The sequence below is a fragment of the Toxorhynchites rutilus genome, chromosome 3 (assembly GCF_029784135.1).
Source record: "Toxorhynchites rutilus septentrionalis strain SRP chromosome 3, ASM2978413v1, whole genome shotgun sequence".
NCBI lineage: Eukaryota > Metazoa > Arthropoda > Insecta > Diptera > Culicidae > Toxorhynchites > Toxorhynchites rutilus.
In genome coordinates, this window is record NC_073746.1 from 251,225,738 (window position 1) to 251,250,401 (window position 24,664).

Consider the following 24,664-nt stretch of genomic DNA (forward strand, 5'->3'; position numbering starts at 1 on the left):
TAACGTGATCTCCTATCACCGCAAAAATCAACCGATCATCCATGACTACATCCTGTCTGGTTGTCATCTTGACCGAGTACAACACCTCAAGGATCTCGGAGTTATCCTGGATAACGGACTTTCTTTTCGGAATCACTATCACGATATTGTTGCCAGAGCCAATCGCCAATTGGGCTTTATATTCAAAATTGCCGACGAATTTCGTGACCCACTGTGTCTCCGATGCCTGTACTGTTCACTTGTCCGATCAATATTGGAATCAAACTTAGTAGTATGGTGCCCCTATCACGCCAGATGGATCGCTCTTATTGAAGCAATTCAGAAGAAGTTCGTCAGATACGCCCTCCGATTTCTTCGTTGGCGCGATCCTCGGAACCTGCCACCCTACGAGGATCGTTGTCGTCTGTTGAATATTCAACCACTTGAATTTAGACGCAAAGTCGCTCAAGCTACATTTGCTGGGAAAATATTCCCAGTACGTGCCTGAAAGACCATTACGCCAACGTGATTTTCTGCTGTTGGAACCACGAAGCAGAAATTATGGATTACATGAGCTGATCCGTTCGATCTGTCAGCATTTCAACGACAATTTCAATCTCTTCGATTTTAATATTTCTGCCAACAATTTCCGACAACGGCTTCTCGACCTATTTCGTACCGCTGGTCAACTAAGATTAGCAGAAGTTTTTTTTATTCAATGAGACAACAATTGTCAGTTGAATTGAGAAATAAATACAAGTGTTCTCGAAATTGGGATGTTGCTGTCTCCAATGCTCCATACTGGCACGTATTTGTAGCCCCTCTGAAAAAAGGTTGAGTACCGCTGGTCTACAGTTTTCCCGGGCTGAAAATTCTCTCGACATACCATGGAATAAACACGTTTTTCTCTCGACCTGAAAGGTGAGATATAGTCATCTCGGTATTACGGATCACCCAGTATGGGTCAGCCCATGCTTTATATTGATTTTAACTTTCCTATACTCGCGCATAGGTCTGACAGATGGAGAATAAATGATGTGGCTGAATTAAATGACTATTAAAATGTAATGAAGTTGATATATTATCTTGAGTTTTTTATTCAATTATATCATTCTCTTTAAATAAATACCAATAACGCCTAAAAATACACAATAGCGATATTACAGAGTAACGCACAGTCAGTGAGTGTACGAGTAACAATTTTTCGCGCAATTACAAGAGAGTTAAACATACTCTCCGTTTCAATGCGATAGAACCACTTCTTCAGGTGCATCAGGTGTTTATCAACTATTAAACAAGCGTTAGATTGGAATCCCTGCAAGTCAACCCGTCAACCTGCAAACAAGCGTTAAATCAGAACCCCTAAGGACATCACCGACCCAGAGACTTCTGGAGCCTCAATGACAAATTCAAAGCAGTAGACCGCATTCTGAACTGGCCATAAGTCAAGACTATAGCTGCGAGTTGCCCAAGATGGAAGTCTTTCATGTTGGCATTATGTCCCTGCGATGGTACCCAACAACAAAAAGCATGTAAGGGTAACGTGGGAAGCTACGAAATATGTTCCAGCTGATTGATCAGTAGAAGTTTCGGATGAGGTGTGTCAAATGTGTGAACATTTGACAACATTTTTTGACATCTTATGTGCGGCAATAAACTTCGTCAGCATCGAAATAACCGAGTTTTTTGAGGAAAAAATTGTTTGGTTCACACTTTTCCCAAATTCGACCAGATAGCTCGCAAGAAGAAAAAACGTCGTGATAACCTTGGTCACAAATGCATACATTGGTGCCGGCAAGATTGTTACGATAGAGAAGCCCTTTTATCGGTAAGAATAACATCCCGACTGTGAGACGTGTTGGAAATTTCATTGAAGATTGTTGAAATTCTATGAAGCGATCTTCGGTTGATGAAAATCTTGGATTTCCTTTTTCATGGATAGATTTAAAAAAACCGAGGAATTTACATAGTCAGGGAAACAATCACGATATGGAAATACGATAAAGGATTACTGCGGCCCTCACTACAGATGAGAAATCGAAGAGAAAAAAAAAGACTCATGATGTGCATTGAGGACATACATCCCAACGCAATGTGTAGACAAGTGTACTGAATTCGTTCTGGCAGCTGATTGAAAAGAGAAACTGCCATACTTCATCACTGAGAGAACAGTTTTTTGATGAAATATCATAAGATATAAGAAATTATATTATGGATGAGTTCCGAAGGTTTCACTGAAGCAAACAGTGAAAGCTTTATTGCACATCTAGTGCCAGACGGCAATCCAGGATGATGCGATAATAGGAAGTATTATAGAACTAGTATAAATCAGATATATGCTCCTAATAGCTCCTTCATTATATAAAATGAAAAGTCATGTTATAGTTAATATAACTTTTGTTTATTTTATACCAATATTTTTTATCAAAACCACGCTACTGGTCAGTCAAATAACACTGTATTGTCCTTACAATAATGAATAAATTCACATAAATTCCGCCCCACTCAACCACGCTTCTTCACACGTAACTGCACCCCGTTCTCCGGTCGAAGGATTAGCTCGGCAATAAACCTCTCGGGCTTAGTTTGTTCCGCTGGTAGCAATTCGAACTGCCTCACAGTTTTAGCTGCCAAACTTTTAATCTCAGCAATAGCGAACTTCTGCCCAATGCAATTTCTTGGCCCGGCACTGAACGGAACGTAACGGTAGGGATTGGCTTTCTCCGCCGAGGTTTCTACAGCAAACCGCTCCGGCAGAAACTTTTCCGGCTCTGGAAAATATTCCGGGTCACGACCCATGGAGAATGGCATAATGATTATGTTCGCCCCTGCTGGGAATGTTCTGCCATCTTGAAGAGAGAAGAATGTGTGAAAATATTCGAAAAAGTGTTTGTATGTGATTATACGAGCTCACTTATTTCATGATCCTCGAGCATCTTGCGTCCGATTATCGGTACTGAAGGGTACATTCGTAAAGTTTCTTTTATCACAAGATCTAAATAGTTCAGTTCGTTCAGCATTGACAACGTGAGAGGTTTATCCAAGTCACTCCCAACTACATCGAGAACTTCCTCGTATACCTTCTGTTGAATATCTGGATGCTTCGCCAAAACACCAAACAAGAAACTTATGGCGGAGGTCGTTGTATCGTGACCCTCAAACATAAACGTATCAACCTCTTCCCGTATCTCCTCGTCGGTGAGCGGTCGCCCATCAACAGTAGCCTGCAATAACATATCCAGAAAAGCTACCTTTTTGCGGATTCCGATTTCGTTCTTGTCATCATCATTCGTCGCGGTCTGAGCTTGACGATGATCTATCCTCCTAGAACGAATGACACTATCCGTATAACCATGAAGAACCTTGAGGGCCCTGTCCTGCATTTTTCGGTATCGAGTATATTGGAACGAGAAACTGTTTCGAGCAATTAGATTGTACACCCGCTGATGTACGACGCAGGACATGCTGTAAGAAAAATTCTTTAGTATTACAAATTACATGTAAACTATGGGTACAATTACTCCTTCACAGCTCTCACGTAATTGGAGTCGGAATTCATCTGAGCATTCACTTTTGTTCCCATTGCGGATTCTGCGAAAAACAATATCCCTTGATAATATATAAATCGTCCAGTAAATCGTTCAATTTACCACAAATAACGTCCAACGCACATAGTGTTACCATTGGGAAGACATCGAAACTTTCACCACTGTTGGCTTTCGCATTCAGCTGCTCCACAAATGTGCGACCCTGACGGTCGAATATTTCCACGAATTGCTCTAGAATTTTGAAGTGGAACGTAGGAGTGATCATCTTGCGCCGCGAGTGCCACTTTCGACCTGTACTGGTAAGCAGCCCATCTCCGAGCCATGGTCGAATGAAGTCGTACTCATCCGCTTTATCCAGGAACTTCTGACTGCTGAGAATTGTCTGCACACGAGAGAAAACAGTTGATGAGTTCGAACTGGTTATTTGTAGATAGTGATCGTTTAAGAAGTTACATTCATGTTAATATTTCGATGCGTATTCTACCATGGAGATGGAAGTGAACCAACGGAACAGGTGTGAAATTGACGTCGTCGAAGACATTAAAAAACCGTAGGAAACCGAAATCACGGACAATCGTGACCATAAAGAAAATCTGGATGTTGCAAAATGCTACCAATTGTTTATTTATTTCTCATTGAATTACGATAAAACTGCCCAAATATGCATGGTTGACGTAAGCACCAACATGACCAAAATCCACTTTTTAACTGATTGCCCTTCTTTACTATGTTATACATATGCTAAACATGAAAACAAGGTATTTTTGTTTGGAAACATTTGAGAATTATTGAAAGCCTCCATTTTGACGTAACAACCATTTGTACGCAATAATGACGTCGCACCATCATTTTGCGCTTGTTCATGATACCGATTTGCTGAAGTTACCAACGTCACAAAACGGTTCATCATCTTTTAATAGTTTTTAATGCAATCAAAAAATTCAAAGCTGCTTTCCATTTCATGGCCTAATGTATTCAAGAAGAAAACATAAGACACATTCTGTGGTACTCCTCTTTCGTCTTCTAGCTGATACTCGTATAAAAATTGTCTTGTCAAAGACAATTTGTCTTGATTTGAGCTGATTCGATTATCCTGGCCACGCCGTCGTTTTACAAGACAACTCTTTGTTACAAATATTTGATAGCATTGACAAGGACTGATAAATGAGTGCTTTCACTGAGTGTTTGGAGCACGAACGTCTCGCGAAGCAATAATATTCCAATAATTAACATAATAATTAACATGTACTGTTGAATGCTCACTGTCTAAAGCACTGAAACTAAAATGCTGAACATATAAAAATATATATATATCTTGAATATCTTAGAAGTTTTTCAATATCTCTTAGCAAAACTACATCTCCAGGGCAGAACGAATCATCTTAGAAGACGCAGAACGGCAACAGAAAATCCGAATCGAATCTATTATTTGGCGGCGGCGGAGACGAAGGCAATAGAATCGGAACAAATTTTCTCCCTCAGTTTTCCACCAAAGAACACAGCTCTCGACGCTGTAAAATACCTTCTTCACATCCGACTTGAAATGCGCTGTATTCTTATGTCACTTTTAATTCGGAAACAATAATCCTTTTGACGAAAATAAAATTATCGATTGAAAAAAATCACTAACATACTTAATTTTTTTTAAATTCTCGATTTATCAGCCATCCAGCTAGCGGCGGCAGCAAGGTTTTTAAAATGGTGTTTTTCAAGGCAGAGGTGAATGAACTGAGAAACCTTAAAGCTTCTATAATTCAAAACCTCATTACACCAATAAACCTAAACACCCTCCTGAATTCAGAAAAGCTCCCTCCAGCAAAAATAATAAAAATATTGAAAAATTAAAATAGGTTTTTAGCATGCATCGAAGTTTCAAAAATAACTCTTTAATCGAAAGCTTTAGTGGCTCTGAAAAGGACCGTTGGGTTTTCGTTGTTTTGCAGACACAGCTGAAGATGGTTGATTCATGATTCATTCTTGTTCTCGCGAGAACAACGCACAAGTAAAATGTATATATTGCTTATGCATGTAGCGCACCCAGTATGCATCGCGACGTTCTTCTCGTGCTACACACAGTGCGGCTCCAGGCGATTATATATTTGTTCTCCACGACGGTGTACGTCCTATTTAATATTTCTCTTCTGCTTTGATTCTGCTCTGTACTATGCTTGTTTCATGCATATTCTGAAACTGCATTCTGTAGCAAAAAAAGTTCAACGTTTGAGCACCTTATCGAGCTAAATTTTCATTCTGGATTCATGAGCTCATATCATGAATTCATTCCATGCAGGTTGATCCTTCTTCGTATACTCCCAACCGTGTTTGTTTTCCTGACTACATCAATTCCTCTGTACATTTTGATCTGTTCATGAAGGAGAAAATCCATGGAATTCCAGATTATCATCGATCGGGGATCGTTCCTACGATCTTCAATGCAAAGTATGGGTGTGTCAATTGTGAAAATATGTACTTTACTGATGGGTCCTCTATGAATTAGTCCACAGGATTTGGAGCGTTCAACGAAATTTTTAGCACCTCCCACAGTCTTCAGAATCCTTGCTCAGTGTATATTGCTAAATTGGCAGCAATACACTGGGCGCTGGACAGCATCGCCTCACGACCTGTTGAACACTATCACATTGTAACGGATAGTCTTAGCTCTGTCGAAGCTATCCGTTCAGTGAGGCCGGAAAAGCACTCGCCGTACTTCCTTGAGAGAATACGAGAAATTTTGAGTGCTTTATCCAGACGCTGTTATGTCATTACCTTTGTCTGGGTCCCCTCACATTGCTCCATTCCGGGTAATGAGAGGGCTGACTCATTAACAAAGGTAGGTGGTAGGTTTATCAGCGTCAAATCGCCTTCAATGAATTTTATTCTTTAGTCCGTAGAAATACCATCGCTAACTGGCATCGCAAATGGAACGAAGATGAATTGGGCCGGTGGCTCCACTCGATTATCCCTAAGGTTAGCCTCAATCCGTGGTTCAAAAGTCTGGATTTGAGTCGAGACTTTATTCGCACCTTCTCCCGACTCATGTCCAATCACTGTTCGTTAGACGCGCTGCTTTTTCGTTTTAATCTTGCTGACAGCAATCTCTGCGGTTGTGGTTAGCAAATTCCGGCCGCCTTTTCCGGACATTATAGAAGTATTCTTCCTAATTTGTTTCCTCTCTTTATAACAGGAGCTGCCACCATCGGAAAAAATCTGTCATTCATAAAGTTATCTGGTGAGCGAGATAAGACCACGAACATTGTAGATCAGTTTTACGTCAAGTATACGAATAAACGTTCAAACAATATAACAATTTGTTCGCATAAATTGTGGTAATGCTTTTTTCAAAAGAATTAAAATAACATTACAATTAAAATAACCCACTTTTAACCGTTAATCAGTGTTTGGATTTCGATCAAAATCGAATGATACACAATGTGTCATGCAAGTAAACTCTCACGAACATGTAACCAAATATGAGAGGATCATTCAGATACTTGTTCTTCTTCTTCTTCAATGGCACTAACGTTCCTAGAGGAACTTCGCCGTCTCAACGTAGTATTACTTGCGTCATTTTTATTAGTACTTAGTTAAGATTTCTATGCCAAATAACACGCCTTGAATGCATTCTGAGTGGCAAGCTCTAGAATACGCGTGATCACAGTGCAAGTCGGAGGAAATTTCTTTGACGAAAAATTCCCCCGACCAGAACGGGAATCGAACCCGAACACCCGGCATGTTAGTTATGACGCTAACCACTCGGCCACGGGTGCACATTCAGATACTTGTATGAATGTCAGTAATCACTTGTGTAATATTTAGTGATTAAACTGAGAGAGGAACGAAGACTGTTGATTGCATATCCGATCTGTATCAAACATCGCATACCGTTTTCGAAGCCTGCATACAAGTTTGAACCGCATATATCGTCCCATTTTACTATAGCGAAACCCACTGCACAGAAAAGTGCAAAGCAATAAATGATACAAGAAAAATTACGACATCATTCAGTCACCATTTGCGGAGAGCAGCGAATGGGAGAAGAGATAAAACGCGAGTTTTTGCTTCTCACTGGAGCGGTGTTGCTAGTAAATCTATGCGGTCTATATGAATTTACATATTTCAAGAGATAGCGGCGTTAAAAATGGAAAATATAATCTGACTACCCTCCCTTAGCCTCTATCGAGCTAAATAATAATATAGTTTGCACTCTCTGAGACTTAAAAATCAGGATCTGCTACATTAGCTGAATATGAATCTTTCGCTTTGCGGGGTCCGTACGATCCTGCTGTTTCATGATGCATGAAGAGGTCGATATGCATATGTTATAGCGAATTCGTTTTTAAAACTGAGTCAGTGCCACACTGACTCTAATAAAAAAACGTTTTCAGTTTCACGAATGCGGTGGTTTGTTGGTGTGCGTTATATAGTCTGATTTGTTTATATTTGCGACGACAAATGTACAGTGTCGACGTCTGGTGGCGATATTAGTGCTTGGGAGGTAAATTATTCTCTATCAGATAAGAAGGGCCAAGTGCAGTGTAAAAATATAAAAGTTTGAATGACATTTTTTACTTCGTATTGTTTGATTACCTAACACATGTAGTCCTGACACTCACTTAACCATTTGTCGATGCATTTCCTGTTTGTTCCACAAATAATTACTATTATAATATAAAATCATCGTTAGACACAGTTTTCGTTCAATGTTTCTGCGATATCGGAAAAAAACCCTCTTATTTCATCACATAAAATAAATATTCGATACGTTAAAGTAAATTTTCATTCATAATTTTGATTTTGAGAGCATGTTTATTCCTCCTGAATATCCATAATAATTTTCGCTTCCCAATGAAAGCACACGGAGCTTAATGCCGTCTACACGACTATACTCTTCAAAATCAGAATCCGAATTAGATTACGATTCCAATAATACAAAAGCAAGAGCAGTAGCTTTTCCATTTTCATAGTCATTTCATTTCATTTCTAGATTTTCCAAAACAATACTCGGAACTTGACAGTTCAGTATAGTTGTATTGGTGAACCCAAGTGCCAACCCGTGAAGCATCTCAGTGCGAAACTAGCAGCTTTCGGGGCGAACTAGTGCGACACTGAGTGCGCAACTGAGTGAATAAAAAAACGTTTTGACAGCAGTTAGTGCGGCACTGGGGTTGAAACTGAACAAAAACGAATTCGCTATTAGAGGCAAAGAAGAAAATAAGCTTTCTGACTAAAAGCGTATATGATAGCTTTGCTTGCATGCTGGTGTGCAATAAAGTGCGAGCCGATGCAGAGTTGTCTCGTTCTCTTTTGTGTCGTGATTTGCAACACATAACAACAAAAGAATACCGCTGGGGGAAATGTTTCCTGAAAGATCATATTTGAACGAACGAAAGCGATTTTTTCAATGAGTGGATCATTTGGCAAACACTGCCGTTAATATTTATTAAATGGACAGATGATTTTCTATAAATGTTTCACAGTCTTGATTCTTCAGTTAAAAACAAGAGAAATGCGTTTCCCGTGGTGCTGGTGTTTACGTCAACCGTGCATATTTTGTTTACATCATGACGTCATCAAAAACATGCACATTTATATTAGATCGCAATATAAAGTTTTGGCCATATACGACAAATGTAAAAGTGAAAGGTACTTCTACGGTACCTTATACCAAAATACCAAGAGTAAACTCTTTTGACACAGTATCATTGATCTACCTCCCAGCTGCTCATCGAAAAGAACATCAATTCATTAATTTCACCAAACGAGTAATATTGGGTTATTGACTATTTGAAGCTAAGGGAAAAGTGATACAATCAAACGTTGACCAACAGAGCACATCTAAATAATTATATAATGGTATTTTTGTTAGAGAAATACGAATGTCAACCACGATCGATGACAACTGATCGTCATGGTCGCTTAGCTGAAAGTTATCCCATTGTGATTAAGTGAATACATAATATATACAAGTATTCTTATAAACAATTTCAATGGTAAGACAAGCCTAAGAAATTCGACCAGACCAGAATATGAAATTCGAGATAAAACACTAATCTTTTATTATAATGAATACTCTTTGGCGGAAAAATGCAGACTTCAAATAATTGTAATTACAAATCACACTTTAATAATTCAACTAACCTCTACTAGTTTGGCGTCTGTTAGTACAATGGTGAAATCCATTCCCATCCATAAGCGGAAGCATCTACCGTACTCCTGAATCATTTTCTGTATTTCCTCCAGGAATTCTAGAAAACCAAAACGCTTCATAAGTTCGCCAGAACTTAACCCAAAAATATCCCACAAAACTAACCTGCCGGCGATTTCGTAGTAAACCTGTGCGAGTTTCCAACCACAGGATAAGCTTTGGGGCCTCCAAATTGCGCCCCATGTCGAATCAAGTTAGCAAACTTTCGGTAGATAATCACTCCAATGATAACCGATACGCTCACCACCGCACCGACTAGGATATGCATTTTACACTTTTGCTATTCACTTGCAATCGTAAATCAATCCAGCCGAGATAACAATTTTTGATTGAAATTCATACAGTAACTTCTACTAGAATTTGAACCACACTTCTTCCATTAAATCCATAGAGGTACTGAGCTAGCGTATAGCCGAAACAGCAAATTTAACGTGACCATCCGAATTGTTCTTATCGCGAAAAAATCATTGAGCTGCGCGATTCAAGCCTTACCCCTTCCCATGCTGTGCTGTACCAGAGCTCAGCGTGACAAATATGACGATCTAGTATTTTAGCATCATAATAACGGAAACATGTACATTTCACCCAACAGTGGTGGATTCTGTCTTTTTGAGCAATTTACGTTTAATACGACTCCATTCTGATAATAGGTATCCAAAGTATCTGTTATCTAACGTTTTATTGGTGACAACCTTTGTACCTTCATCCTGAATTTAGATGGCATCAAAATTCGATGCCAATACAACTATTGTCGTCTTGTTTTCACTCTACCAAATCAAAACCACAGTCACACGATGACTTGCGAATCCAAACTTTTGGGGCGTTTTATTTTTCCACTCGTGATAAGAGTTTCTCACTCGCCTTAGCTCACGCTGAAATCGTGTCAACGGACTAAAATTGAATCATTACCACCCACCACAGAAAAAGTTTCGGACAAGGATATTATCGGTGAGGCAACGTACAAAAAAATACAGTTTCATGAATTATATATTTCTGTAGTTGTAAGCTTATAAGACTTGTTTAAAATGAGCCAGATGAAATAAATTATGGGAAAACTGAACTAAATGTTCCTGGGTGTAAAACGCACTGGTATGCCCCCTACGGGCTTCAATACCAGTTCCGCCTTCAACTTCGGATCATAGGTGGGATCATCCAGCCGAAACCGACATCTAAGTACAATATAGATCAGCGCAACTTTGATTTCGTTGATTGCGAATTTTTGCCCTGAAATGAAAATATTTGTGACCCAGTAGGAAACAAAATAAATTAGTTTCAAAAAAGCACCTACCAATACAATTACGGCTTCCAGCGCTGAATGGAATGTATACGTAAGGATTTCTTTTCTCCTGGTCAGCATCGAAGCTGAATCGCTCAGGTTTAAAGCACAAAGGCTCTGGGAAATAATCCGGATTTCGGTGCATGAAATAAACACCCAACGATACGGTTGTTCCCGGCGGATAAGTTACACCGGACACTTCCGTCTCCGAGTCAATTGTTCTTGAGAAATATGGCACCGGGGGATACATTCGCAGAGATTCCTTGATCACCAGATCCATATATTTAAAGTCGCTTAAAATTCTAAAAACATGTTGATGAATAAAAATCCAACGTTCACATCATTAGCATACCTTGGATTGAGTGTGGGAATCATTCCATCCGCCAGCACACGATTCATCTCCTCGTAGAGTTTTTCCTGCACTTCTGGATGTTTTGCAACGAGGAATACGATGAATGTGAGTGCGCTCGAAGTTGTGTCGTGACCCTAAAAAAATCGTCAATGGGAGGGACAATAAATAATCGGTAGGACTGGGAGATTCACTTATTTACATAAAATTTCCTGATCATCTTCGGGTCAATAATAATAGTAGTAGAAAAATAGAAAAAGTAGAAAGAAAAATAGTAATTTCAAGTTTATGAGATTTATCATATATTGGAAGCATTACATAGTGTAAAAGATCCTCCCTCACATTGGTTGGCCCACCTCTGTCAGTTTCATTCAATTGTAATTTGATCTTCAAATCTCTCCTGAATGAAACAAAAATGGTCTAAAAATATTAAACAGCGTTTTCGTAACCTATTTATCAAGATATGACCCAGCATCGCATGGGATTTGTAGCTAACCAAACATTGTTCGCTCGTGATCAAACCTTGTATCATTTTTTTTTTTTGTTATGAGGGCAAACTTTACCTTTCTCACATACATTGTCGCAGTATGAAATAAATAAATTATATTTCATACTGCGAAAATGTTAGAAAATTGTAAGGGAGAAATGTATAGCCTCCATTACAAAAAATATGTATATAAGGATTGATTCAGTTAGAATCCGGAATAACATGACATTAATGTTCATTCTATAGCAGTAGGCGTATCTGAAATCTTTTGACAGCAAATTGTGTGGAGAACCTGTATCTTTTGACAGTGAAAATTTCACCTTGATCCGTTTCGTCCGTTTGAATCAGAGAACGCGTTGTAGTGAAGTTTACGATCGTAAGATGGTGTGAACAATCAAGACAAACCCGTAACTCTACTAGGACTACGACATCGCCCAAAAACACAACTCTAACCAAAGTACCATCCGAAGAATCCATATACGAGAAGGTTATAGTAATTTCCGTGCCTACAAGCAACCAAAAAGAACGCTAAAGCAAAATCTAGAGATCAGAAGACGCGCTCGAAAGTTGTACAACAAGTTTTTGACGAAGTAAGAAGGATGCATTCTGATGGATGAAGCAACGTACGTGAAGATGGATCTTGGACAGCCCCGAGGCCTGTGAATCTATAAGGTTACTACCAGGGGAGATATCCCCAGCAAATTTAATTTCGTTTGCGCTTATAAATTTACCAGGTAGTTCTTGATTTGGCAAGGGACTTGCAGTTATGGACAGAAAACCAAGGTTCTCGTCACAATCAAGACAATGGACTCTAAAATGTATAGGGAAGAGTGCCTGCAGAAACGTATTTTTCCGTTTATGAAAGCTCACAAAGGTCCGATTCGGGTTAAGGTCCCTTAAAAAACAAAAACTGAACAGAGGTCCGGGAAGTTTTGGCCATATTTGGCAAGCTGCCACTACAGTCGAAGTGCTACCGTGGTATCGTGACAATGAAGTCCCCCAATTTCGCCCAATCGTTATCTTTGGGGGATGTATTTACGGCAAACTACCACTTGTTTTTATTAAGAAAGGTGCTAAAATTAACGCTCCGTATGCTCATTATTGCAATCGAAGATAAACTTGCAAAAGATGTCTGCTTTTGCCCACTTCAAGTCCCTGATCCTTCGACTTTGGGACAAAATGCCGATGGAGGTGCGAACGCAAAAAAAAACCTTTGAGACTGGTCAAATTAGTTAAAGGCGGTGTAATACCGACGCGTATGCTGTAAATGATGAAATGAACATAATGTTACCTTTCATTCAGAACAATAACCAAAACAATCTAAGTAATAAAATTTTGAATTTGTATGAGAAAATATTGCACAAGGTGTAGTGTGTCCGATCTGCACTTATCAACTCTGACACGTTTTCAAACAATATAAATCATACAGAAATAATCACCTGGGTGACGTCTTTAGAGAACCTCTATTGAACTGACAGGAGCCAACATATCGAGTATCCCACTGACATTTTCCCTTTGTTTTCACATGAATTGGGTATCCCACTGACAGTTCTGCTTGAGATTTTGCTAATGAACACCAATCATAGCACCCGGCTGGAAATAATGCAGAGAAACACGTCGAAGCCCGCTTGAAGAGAAATTAATTTTTTTCGTTTTTTTTAAGTACACAGCTGTCAAACATACACAATAGTATGTAGTTATTAACAATCATAAATTCAAGAGGGCTTTTTTCACTTTTGTAGCGCTCCTATTGAAAAACCCGATATTTAAAAGATACCCTTTGATGGAACGAGGAACAGGGGAAACCACCGAAAGTGTTCGACACACTTGCTTTCACATAATTCCGATGAGAATTAGAATGAAATTTGGCACTACTTTGCCATTACGTTCGTTCAATTAGAATCAAAGATGCCAACATTTTTTTTGGAAAATCTGGAAAAATTCGAAAATAAAACTGTAAAACGCTGGAAGTATCGAATTTGTCAGTCTTTGTTTATCTTAGCAATAAAAATTACGATATACAATGACAATGTCAAAAAGATTTTTCGGAAAATCTGGAAAAATTCGAAAATAAAACTGTAAAACGCTGGAAGAATCGAATTTGTCAATTTTTGTTTATCTTAGCAATCAAAATTACGATATACAGTGACAGTGTCAATAAGTAACATTTTTTACTTTCCTGTTCGTGATCATTCATTTCAACATTATACTTTTGTTCTACATTTTGTCTCATTCTAACTAATCCGGACGTTGCTTTATTTTTCTTCAACATTATTAATGTCTACACGATTTTCAAAAGCTAGAATTCCTAGCACAGTTTTTGTTCCTGATCTATTTCTTAGTTTTGATTTGTTCAAATATATGCTCAAAACAATCGCTCAACGGTTGCTGAAAAATGTTGCAGAATCAGGATTGTATATATATTTTTTCTCAATTTGGGAGAAGCAAAATTAAGGTCATACTCTTTTTGGATAACAATTTACTGACGTTTGTTTACAGTGAGGTCCGTAAAATCCAGGTCTTGAATATCCCTAAATTGATTATCAATATCCTCAATATCAATTCGATCGTTCGATCAATCGATTGGAAGACATTGTAGAAGAGGAACAATTGACATATGCTTCCTTTCTTGGAGAATAATTGGATCAATTATCGCCATGTTGAAGTTTGAATGATAATTGAAATGAAAACGTTTTAAAACTTGATTGCAGAGTGTAATGTAAAACTTTATCGAATTGGTCTTAAAGTCAGCTTAGGCGTTGTGTGAAATTCTACATACTGACAAATATTCATTGATCAACATATCGATAGAAGCACCTACATAAACATTATCCAAACTGACATAAATTTCCTGATCGAACTGAATATTAATAAAAGGGAGGCAAATTAGTGAGCAAACGCCATACCATGCTTCTGTACACTTATACAGTTATTTACTTTGATTGCGACATGCTGAGGCACCACTCAGTGTCGACGTCTGGTGGCGACTTTTAATGTGGGGCCATGATTTGGGCCCCGAACTCGATGTTTACGAAAATGTCCAATTAGAGGTAAAAATTCCCATTTAAACGTGCCGCATCACAGGTCTGTCCAATTAGCTGAATGTCGCAAATCTAAGTTACTGTACTTGATACATGTAGATAGAAAAACGTTATAATGATCTTCGATGTTATAAAGTTAAAAATAAAGATCTTCGATCTTCGATCTTCATTCATAATTATAAAGATCTTCGATCTTCATTCATAATTTTTATTTTAAAAGTGTGTTCATTTCATCTGCGAACCCATATTGTCATGCCTACTCCCCATTTCGTAATACGAAGCTCAATGCCGTCAACGCGGATTGCTTTAGCAGATAAAGAAATGTAAACGAGTTCTTTACAATCAGTGTTTCAAACGATATTAAGGCATCGTTTTTAATGTTTTTACTGCAGCTTCAATATTCTAAAATCAAATCCAATTCAAAATCAATTTTTTTCGGACATTTTCACACGACCAAAAGTATATGACGCGAAAACAGAATCAATGATGTGTCAAAGCAGTTTGTTTACCGTATGTCTAGACTTGATTTATGACGTTTTGAATATGTCGAAATCGACCAGCACTTACAGCTGGAGCCATCTATTGACAAACAGTGGTACCGTAAACCGGGGGCAAATTGATCACTAAATTCAGAAAAATCTGAATATTTCAGAATTTTGACATAGGACTATGTCTTTGATTTCTATATAGGGAGGTCACCCAACGAAAAATGTAACGATTCATTAAGAATATTCAATCACATATTAACCAAAATCGTTATTGCGGCATATGTTATATACCATTAGACAGGACATTTATCCAGCATTTTTTTTTTGCTTAAAACATGAACAGTGAATATATTATACACAGATAACAATTTGACGATTAAAATGGATTTGTTTTCTGTCGATTGGACTAACCACTCGCTATCGTCCCCGACGTAACGAGCAATCTCTCGGGCGTTAGCTCACCATAGGCCGTATGAATAAAAAAAAGTATTTACTTATTCTGCCCGTTTCCGAGTAAAGTAAACTTTCCTAGTATTTACTTGAATCCGTATGATTGAAAGTTTACTTTACTAATTTCATTTTAACGTATGTTCGAATTCGAACATAGTTCTTACTTTGTCAAACATCTGTCAACTGATTGTTTTTGTTTGGTTTCAAAACGTCGCTTTTCTCGCCCGTGTTGTAATCCTTTCATTGAAAAAAAAAATCTATAACAATGATTTTTGGCCACGAAAACATCGAGGTACTCGAAGAGATTGTTCTGGTAGATGATGGTAAGTTGAGTTTTTTAATTGTTGTTTAAAAATACTAGTTTCCAATCATAAATTTACAGTCGAAGGATCTGCCGAAAAATCAATCAGCAGCGGTAGCGGAAGAAAGAGGAAGAATCAATCTAATCATGAATAAATGTATGCTGTGTTTGTGGATGTACTGGAGGAAGTAGGAAAAATTTTACTTTCAAAATCGCAAACACTACCTGTGCGGGAGAAGAAAAAAATAGCGTTGGCGGCGATGCGACAGCAGTTGTTCATCCGATGTGGATTGGAGTTCTCTGGCGAACAAATATTGAAGAAAATCACTAACATGAAGACCGCTGTTAAAGAAAAATGGGTAGGTTATATCTTTGATATAAGGCAAGGTTGACGTGGGACTACCTTATCGTTTGTTTGTATTGATTGAAATTTTGATTGAATGAAACAATTTCCGAATTCCATTGAATTCAATATATTTGCTTTGTGAGTAAAAAGATTGTATAATACCATGTAAGGTCAATTCATGCAATAGATTATGTTCTTCGTTACAAGTAAATTTAATGACGGTCCTTTTACGTTTGGTATGATGATCTTGGTTTTGATGTCTATGTTAGGCAAACACATTTCAGTCATAACAAAAATGACCCCGATTTGCATGTATTTGCAACGCCGATTTCCCCAGACACCTTGGTGCAGAAGTCTTTATTAGGTAAACACATTTCAGTTGGAACAAAAATACTCCCGACTTTCATGTATTTGCAATGCTGATTTCTCTAACGCTTTTTTTGTTTTGAAGTCTGTGTTAGGGAACACATTTCGGTGCGAACAAAAGTCCCCATACTTTCATGTGTTTTCAATGTCGATTTCCCTTAGGCTGCTGGGTTATGATGGCTGTGTTGGGGAAAACGCAAATCGGACCAATCAAAACGAGGTAGTTAGGGCGTTTAGATAACGCTTAACATTTTACAGTTATTGAATTGTTTATCTAATGAGAAATAACATTTTATTAATTGCGATAGAAGCGTAGAAATATTCCGTATCAATTGATGCAAACATCTTTCCGATCCAGTAAGAAATGTTCGAGTTATAAGCATTCGGAATCTTTCATTTTTTCCTGCATGTTCTATGTTTAGGTTTTCATTTTACCCCCCATATACTCCGGTTAGACGTAGTCCCACGTCAAAAACGGATACCAAAAAAACAGGGAACGTTAAAATTGTGCTCAACCAACCGCAAGAAAAGTTTTATGGACTGCTAGGGGGTGTTGACAATCCCAGCATCATCAGCGTTCCGTGTAAGTAAAAATTATTCAATTATTTCAATTATATTGAAAGTTATGAAATGTTATCATTTATCATAACTTTTACAGATGGTCTGGCAGTAGGAAGCAAAAATATTGCAATGGGGAAGGATCCACCGAAGGAGGAGCATGATTCTTCCAATGATTATGATTATAACAGCTTGCAGAACGAGTTTCTGGCGCCCAGTCAAGCGTGTCAAACACTGAAAACAAATCAAAAATCGGTATGTGTCAGGGAACGTTAAAATTGTGCTCAACCAACCGCAGGAAAAGTTTTATGGACTGCTGGGGGGTGTTGACAATCCCAGCATCATCAGCGTTCCGTGTAAATAAAAATTATTCAATTATTTCAATTATATTGAAACTTATGAAATGTTATCATTTATCATAACTTTTACAGATGGTCTGGCAGTAGGAAGCAAAAATATTGCAATGGGGAAGGATCCACCGAAGGAGGAGCATGATTCTTCTGATGGTTATGATTATAACAGCTTGCAGAACGAGTTTCTGGCACCCAGTCAAGCGTGTCAAACACTAAAAACAAATCAAAAATCGGTATGTGTTTTATTTTAATTCTACTTTTACTTTTCATGCGCTCTCAGTTAAAATGGTATTTTTATTCCCATTTCTCTCCTAAAATTGTTCTTCAAAGAACTTTTATAGTTTTTTAATTCTTTTTTTATATTCAAGACACGTGGCAGAACACAACAAACAGTGTGTGAGGAGCAACTTATGTTCCTGAAAAAGCAACAAGATTATACGGATGTATTTTAAGCCAACCAAGAAGAGCGACACCAAAAAGAAATGTTGGTTCTGAAAAAGGAAATTGCTGTTCTGAAAATCAAAATACTCAAAGAGAACATGATCATCTGAAAGTGTATATATTTTTTTGTATATATTTTTTAAATTAAAGTTAAATTAATAAAGTTTTAAAGGCAAAATATTTATTATATTATAACTGATTTTTAATGTGCATCGCAATTGCATCTCGACGACGTTGTCCTCTATGGCAAATAGAGTTGCCATCATCGACTCCCCCATTGAACTGTACATAGTTTGGCTGAAGTAACTCTTCCGGCAACGTGAAATCTTCATCATTCATTATCTTCGCCACATTATGGAGCACGAAGCAGGCAACGACCATTTGTGGGACTCTTTCCGTTGATATGCGGATTTTTGATTGCAAAATGGGAAATCGTTGTTTAGCTTGTCCGAATACCCGTTCGATTATCACCCTTTCCCTAGTATGCATAATGTTGTAGGACCTCTGTTCTGCAGATGACGGGTTTTTAAATGGCGTCATTAGCCAAGGCGCTATAGGGTATGCTTCATCTGCTAGCATAACGGCATCGCTGTTGTTGTCGGAGAGTATTTCACGAATGGCGGAATTTCTCCATATTCTGGCATCGTGGACAGAACCAGGCCACCGACACTCCACACTCGTGAACATTTCTCGTCCATTGCACGTTGCCTGAACGTTAAATGACGTCAATCCTTTACGATTGACGAATTCATCGGCAAAATGGTGTGGCCGTTTTATGAGCACATGAGTGCAGTCAAGTGCCCCTATGCAGTAAGGGAACTCGTACTTTTTGATCCATCCGTGGGATTTTTCAACGATCGCTCGACACGTTTGCCAGACAGTTTTGCAAACGGTCGTTTGGTGTAGACCCAAATCCTCACCAACTCCCACCTAGAAAATCGTATATCCGTTTTTTTTTTTGCAATGCCAGAGTAAGTAATGAAGAGCATACCTGGAATCCGGGATCGCCCACATAACGCAGGAAACATTTCATTTTTTGCATGTTTTGAAACGCTTCCCCTCTGGTTTCCTCATAGTTGGGTAGAAAGGTTCTTGCTAAGAAACCTACATTTTCGCGACTAAACCTGTACAACTGCTTAAAATTGTCGTCATCTCCCTCTCTGCGTATTTTGTATGTTTTGGTAGCCCGATTTTTCTCAAATGAAGGACCGATGTCACAAACGAGCGGAAAAGGAATATTTGGCGCAACATAATACATTTTTCACTTGTTTAAATGTAAGATAGCAGCACTAAATATTAATCGCATAAGATAAACAAAAAAGTTTTCAGAAGCAAAGTACGCTCATGAGCATACTTGATAATAACAAAGTAAATACTTGATAAATGCTGTTTTATTCATACGAAATCAAGTAAGCTTCCATTTTCGAAAAGTTCATACTCAGTTGCCAGTTTTATTCATACCAAACGTAGTAAATACTTAATGTCACTGCTCGAATGCGTGATTCAAGTAAAGTAAAGCTGAGTTTTGTTTTTATTCATACAACCTCATGTGAGTTACTGCGTACAATGAATTATTCTCCTTTCACCGATAGTAAAGGGTGTGTATCATCAAATTGCATCACGGAAAAAACGCTGTAGAATTTCGCCCAGTAGACCGATCCTTTTGAAAATTTTAGACAGTAAAATAAAAACTATTAAACAACTTTTGGCATTTTCTTTTTATTCATACTTCGAGCCCAAGCCCGTATGCTCGCACCTTCCTCTTTACCCCGTCCATAAGGTTCTGTACTACGTCAGGTTGTAGTTTTTTTTGAACAGAAATCCATTTTCTCTTGAAGTCCGCCTCCGATTTGACAACTTTTGGGTTCTTCCGGAGGGCCTGCTTCATAATCGCCCAATATTTCTCTATTGGGCGAAGCTCCGGCGCGTTGGGCGGGTTCATTTCCTTTGGCACGAAGGTGACCCCGTTGGCTTCGTACCACTCCAACACGTCCTTTGAATAGTGGCACGAAGCGAGATCCGGCCAGAAGATGGTCGGGCCCTCGTGCTGCTTCAATAGTGGTAGTAAGCGCTTCTGTAGGCACTCCTTAAGGTAAACCTGCCCGTTTACCGTGCCGGTCATCACGAAGGGGGCGCTCCGCTTTCCGCAAGAGCAGATCGCTTGCCACACCATGTACTTTTTGGCAAACTTGGATAGTTTCTGCTTGCGAATCTCCTCCGGAACGCTGAAATTGTCCTCTGCGGAGAAGAACAACAGGCCCGGCAGCTGACGAAAGTCCGCTTTGACGTAGGTTTCGTCGTCCATTACAAGGCAATGCAGCTTCGTCAGCATTTCGGTGCACAGCTTCCGGGCTCGCGTCTTCCCCACCATGTTTTGCCTTTCGTCGCGGTTAGGAGCCTTCTGAACCTTGTATGTACGCAGGCCCTCCCGCTGCTTGGTCCACTGGACGAATGAACTTGACAAATTCAGCTTATTGGCGACATCCCGGACCGAACTTCTCGGATCACGTCTAAACTGCTTAACTACGCGCTTGTGATCTTTTTCACTGACGGAGCATCCATTTTTGCCGTTCTTCACCTTCCGGTCGATGGCTAGGTTCTCGAAGTATCGTTTTAGTACTCTGCTGACCGTTGATTGGACGATTCCCAGCATGTTACCGATGTCCCGATGTGACAACTCCGGATTCTCGAAATGAGTGCGCAGGATTAATTCACGACGCTCTTTTTCGTTCGACGACATTTTTCCAAATTTACGAAAAATTGACAGTGAAGCATGGCCAACGTGATCTATACACTCTTATCTGATTATAAGCGAAAGCTGAAGATATAATTCCTAAAAATTAAATTTCTACAGCGTTTTTTCCGTGATGCAATTTGATGTGACACACCCTTTAGGTATTTATCAGCTATTATATTGTATGTTGCCCAATCAATTTGCGCTCAATTCAGGTTTTTGTCGTGTAGATCTTGCTACTAACAATTTATAAAATTGTGGTCCAGGATGTCATAATATCGAGCATGTTGTTTGGTTATGTAAAAAATGCAATTAATGAATTTAACTGGCTGCTGATTTAGAATATCGAAAGGGTATACTCATGCATATCAGATTATGATAGCTTGATTAGTCGCGACCTTAATATTATGCACCCCACATATATCTTCCTAAGAAACTCGCTAGATGCTGAGCTCCTCACCCTTGTCTTTAACATCAGAACCACTAATTGTAAAACATTTAAAGCCGCGTTCACAAACATCTTTAATGGATCAAAAATATCTTAAGATCTAAAAATCTAATATCTAATTAGCATTATTCTGGCTCTTATTATCGAGTATAGTCATAAGTAGGGCCCAAAATCTTCGATGGCGAAAAATGAAGACCGACTCTACTCTCAGTAAATTCGCTTCGAGCGTCTAGCAGTCGGATTGAACGTTTACAAGTGCAGAATAAGTCGTATTTTGCGTGTGCATACATGATGGGTGAACCATTTATTGACGCCAAGATCGAAATAAAAGCTCTTGGAAGGATACAAAATAAAACTCCTAAACGGTACAAAAACGTGGCTAGCAGCAAACCTACCAGACTTCATCTCTCTTCATCTTCATCTTCATACTAATTTCTGGTGCCATTGGACAATGCCTTTCACGGATGTATCGCGTATTTCGATTAAATACCATATTAGTTCGGAGACTATATATTCCTAATAATGGGTTTTTGGTAACATCAATCATTCCACACAAACAAGACCATCAAATCAACTGAATTTTTCAGTTTGGTTTAGTATGGGTGAGCTAGTACATAGATAATGGACCGAACCCGAATGGAATGAAAGAATGCACCGGCGATTTCCCATGTTACCTGAAAACCAGATTAACCAGTCTGACACATATCAGGGAGAAATATCTAGTTCATGTTGTTCAGCCTATATGATGACCGAAATGTTGATTGAAACATATACTTAGTGTACGATCAAAGAACAACGATTCAAATGTATATCTCAAATTATAACACTGTCCGGACCATGTTAAAAATAGAACGAAACGTTTATCATACCACACGGAAGCATATACTCACCGCAAACATGAAATTGTTAACCTGATTTCTTATTTCCTCATCCGTCAACTTTCTTCCCTCTATTTCCATTTGAAGCAGTTTATCCAGCAGAGCACATCGCTTTTTTCCACCTTCTTCCCTCGCTTCTTTATAGAATTCATCCCGCCTTCGCTTGATTACATCCATCGTAAAATCGTTGTTGATCTTCAGCATTTCTCGGTAGGGGCGGTAATATTTAGTGAATCTGAATGTTGCCTCAGAATATCCCATCACGTTGAACATCCTCCAGTAGGTAATGTGACTCAAACTGAAACGTATGTAATTATTAATGCTTTATATTCTCGTTGCGTACAATAAAAGTGACTTTCAAACCCACCCGGCAACGGCTTTTACGTAATCAGAATCATTCAGTTGTGCATCACACGTTACGCCTATTGCTGTTTCCAATATAACATCCAGGGTGAACAGTTTCATGATCGGAAAAATATCAACCGCTTGGCCGTTGGAAGCCAGCAATTTACCAACCAATATTTCGGACTGCTGCTGAGATGTGGGGATGAAATTCTCCAAAACCTTGAAGTGGAATGCGTCCGTTAATGCCTTCCGATTTACGAACCAACTTGGGCCGTGATCGAGCAAAATTCCATTTCCCAACCACTCCTGCAATTGGTTATAGTCTTCTGATTTTCGATTGAATCGGCTATCAGTTGCAACTTTCTGTGATCAAAGTACAGTTTGTTAATCGATTGACTTGAGTTCGGTGTTCTTTCATTAACAGTGTACCTCAATATCTTCCGGCGAACTATGCAAAATCCAAAATTTTGTGAACAAATCGATTTTTATTCGTGTCCCAAACTGCTTCACCCATTGCTCGAGTTTATCATGAAACTCTACGTTTGTTCAAAATTTGATCAGTTTACGCTGCGTTGTAATTATACTTCTTTAGAACTTACCAGCGGGATCACAAAGAATTCCTTCTGCTGCATTGCCCAACAATGGAAGACCTTTCGGCCCTGGAATGCTATGCAGCGCACGTAGGAAACGCTTTCGGCGCTGATAGCATTTCAAAATAAATATCCCACAGAAAATGATCACCACTGTGACTATCATGGTTCGCCAACAAACCAGCACTGAGATCAAACAGTGGAATCGCGCAATGAATCATGAGCGGATCCAGAGAAATGATAATGGGAACTGAGAAGAAGTCTGGAATAAATGTGTTGATCAGAAAAGCTCGCAAGCACACTTTTATGGCGACAGTAGCAAGCTTGTCAGGCGCAATGCTATTTGAAGAATGTCTCTTGTAGTTACGCCAGTTAAATAGTTGAGTCAAAGCCAGAGCCACACGACGTTACGAACATATGTGCAACATTTGACTCGAATGTGCAACATTTGACAACATTTGACCATCGAGCAAAACGCGCCGCTGTTTTGCTCGATGGTCAGCAAACGGGGCACCCATCGCGATAGCTTTTTGGATAGCGCTTTCATGTCCAAAATGTCGTGCAAAATGTATAGAGTAATGCGGGGTAAATGCGCACCTTTGCCCCGTGCACACCGCCATTTTGAAGCAAACGAGCGTAAAATTTCGACAACAGTGTAGTCGTTTGATACATTATTCCACCAGCAGCTCAAACATATAAAAAAAGATACATTTCATGAAAGTGGCAAAAAGGTATGAGGTAAAAAGAGTTTTGCGATGTTTTGATCTAATTTTTTCAGTTTTGGAGATGACGATTTACTTACCTAAAATAACTGGAAAACTCGAAACTACACTGTCAAGGAAACCTTCATTCTATAGTAGATGATGGTGCGTATTCGTTTTTGTGAAAAAGTTCAAGAGCTATTTTGAAAAATTCGATTAGTTCAGAAATTGCTTGTGGGACAAAGTTGCGCAGTGGCTGTGGGGCAAAAGTGCGCAGTGACTGTGGGGTAAAAGCTCGCACTAGCGTTTTGCTTTGAAAAAAAATTATAAAATATTTTCAACAAATTTTTTAACGGGACCCACAAGAAGAAAACTGATTTGAAGAAATGCACTCCAGAAATGCTCAAATGGCCCGACAGAAACTTCGGGAGGGAGTCTCGGATTGCGTCGGATTGCAACAGACCTCGGTATTTCTGAATTAGCTCTGAGGAAGAGGATATCAGTGAGTGATTTTTGATTTGAATCTTCTTTTATTGACATTTCTACTTCTGCTGGAATGTGTCAGCGAGCACCTAGTGTGCTTCAGATAGGTATTTACGAGTGAGCAGTCTGAGGATCTGCAGGCCACTGGACAAAGTTTTCTATGGTATGACTTTCAAAGATTTACGGCGCATGGCGTTCGATTTTTCGGAAGCCAACAACCTTCAGCACGATTTCAACAAAGTTGCAAAACTAGCATGATGCGATTGGGCTTCCAGCTTCATGTGGAACCAACGTCTG

General features: G+C 38.9%; 3 protein-coding genes across 4 annotated transcripts; all 3 read right to left on the reverse strand.

Annotated features, from left to right (window-relative positions):
* Positions 1–2,399: 2,399 nt before the first annotated feature.
* Positions 2,400–10,145, reverse strand: LOC129776414 (cytochrome P450 4d1-like). Its single transcript, XM_055782040.1, has 6 exons — positions 9,838–10,145; positions 9,666–9,772; positions 3,630–3,909; positions 3,501–3,570; positions 2,894–3,444; positions 2,400–2,828 (listed from the first exon to the last, which is right to left on the reverse strand). Exons 1-6 carry the CDS (start codon positions 9,998–10,000, stop codon positions 2,485–2,487), a joined length of 1,515 nt encoding a protein of 504 aa, XP_055638015.1. The 5' UTR covers positions 10,001–10,145; the 3' UTR covers positions 2,400–2,484.
* Positions 10,146–10,701: 556 nt separating this feature from the next.
* Positions 10,702–23,380, reverse strand: LOC129775078 (cytochrome P450 4c3-like). Its single transcript, XM_055779322.1, has 7 exons — positions 23,193–23,380; positions 23,023–23,129; positions 22,616–22,956; positions 22,261–22,546; positions 11,361–11,494; positions 11,021–11,310; positions 10,702–10,956 (listed from the first exon to the last, which is right to left on the reverse strand). The coding sequence occupies exons 1-7, from the start codon at positions 23,347–23,349 to the stop codon at positions 10,793–10,795; spliced, it is 1,479 nt and encodes a 492-aa protein (XP_055635297.1). The 5' UTR covers positions 23,350–23,380; the 3' UTR covers positions 10,702–10,792.
* On the reverse strand, positions 11,501–20,127 carry LOC129775081 (putative nuclease HARBI1). Of its 2 annotated transcripts, XR_008742851.1 has the most exons (3): positions 19,180–20,127; positions 15,226–19,118; positions 11,501–11,757 (listed from the first exon to the last, which is right to left on the reverse strand). XR_008742851.1 is itself a non-coding variant. In XM_055779325.1 (2 exons), exons 1-2 carry the CDS (start codon positions 19,444–19,446, stop codon positions 18,378–18,380), a joined length of 1,008 nt encoding a protein of 335 aa, XP_055635300.1. In that variant the 5' UTR covers positions 19,447–20,127; the 3' UTR covers positions 11,501–18,377. The 2 variants fall into 2 exon arrangements, 1 of the variants encoding a protein (XP_055635300.1); XM_055779325.1 differs by having other exon boundaries at positions 11,501–19,118.
* Positions 23,381–24,664: the final 1,284 nt, after the last annotated feature.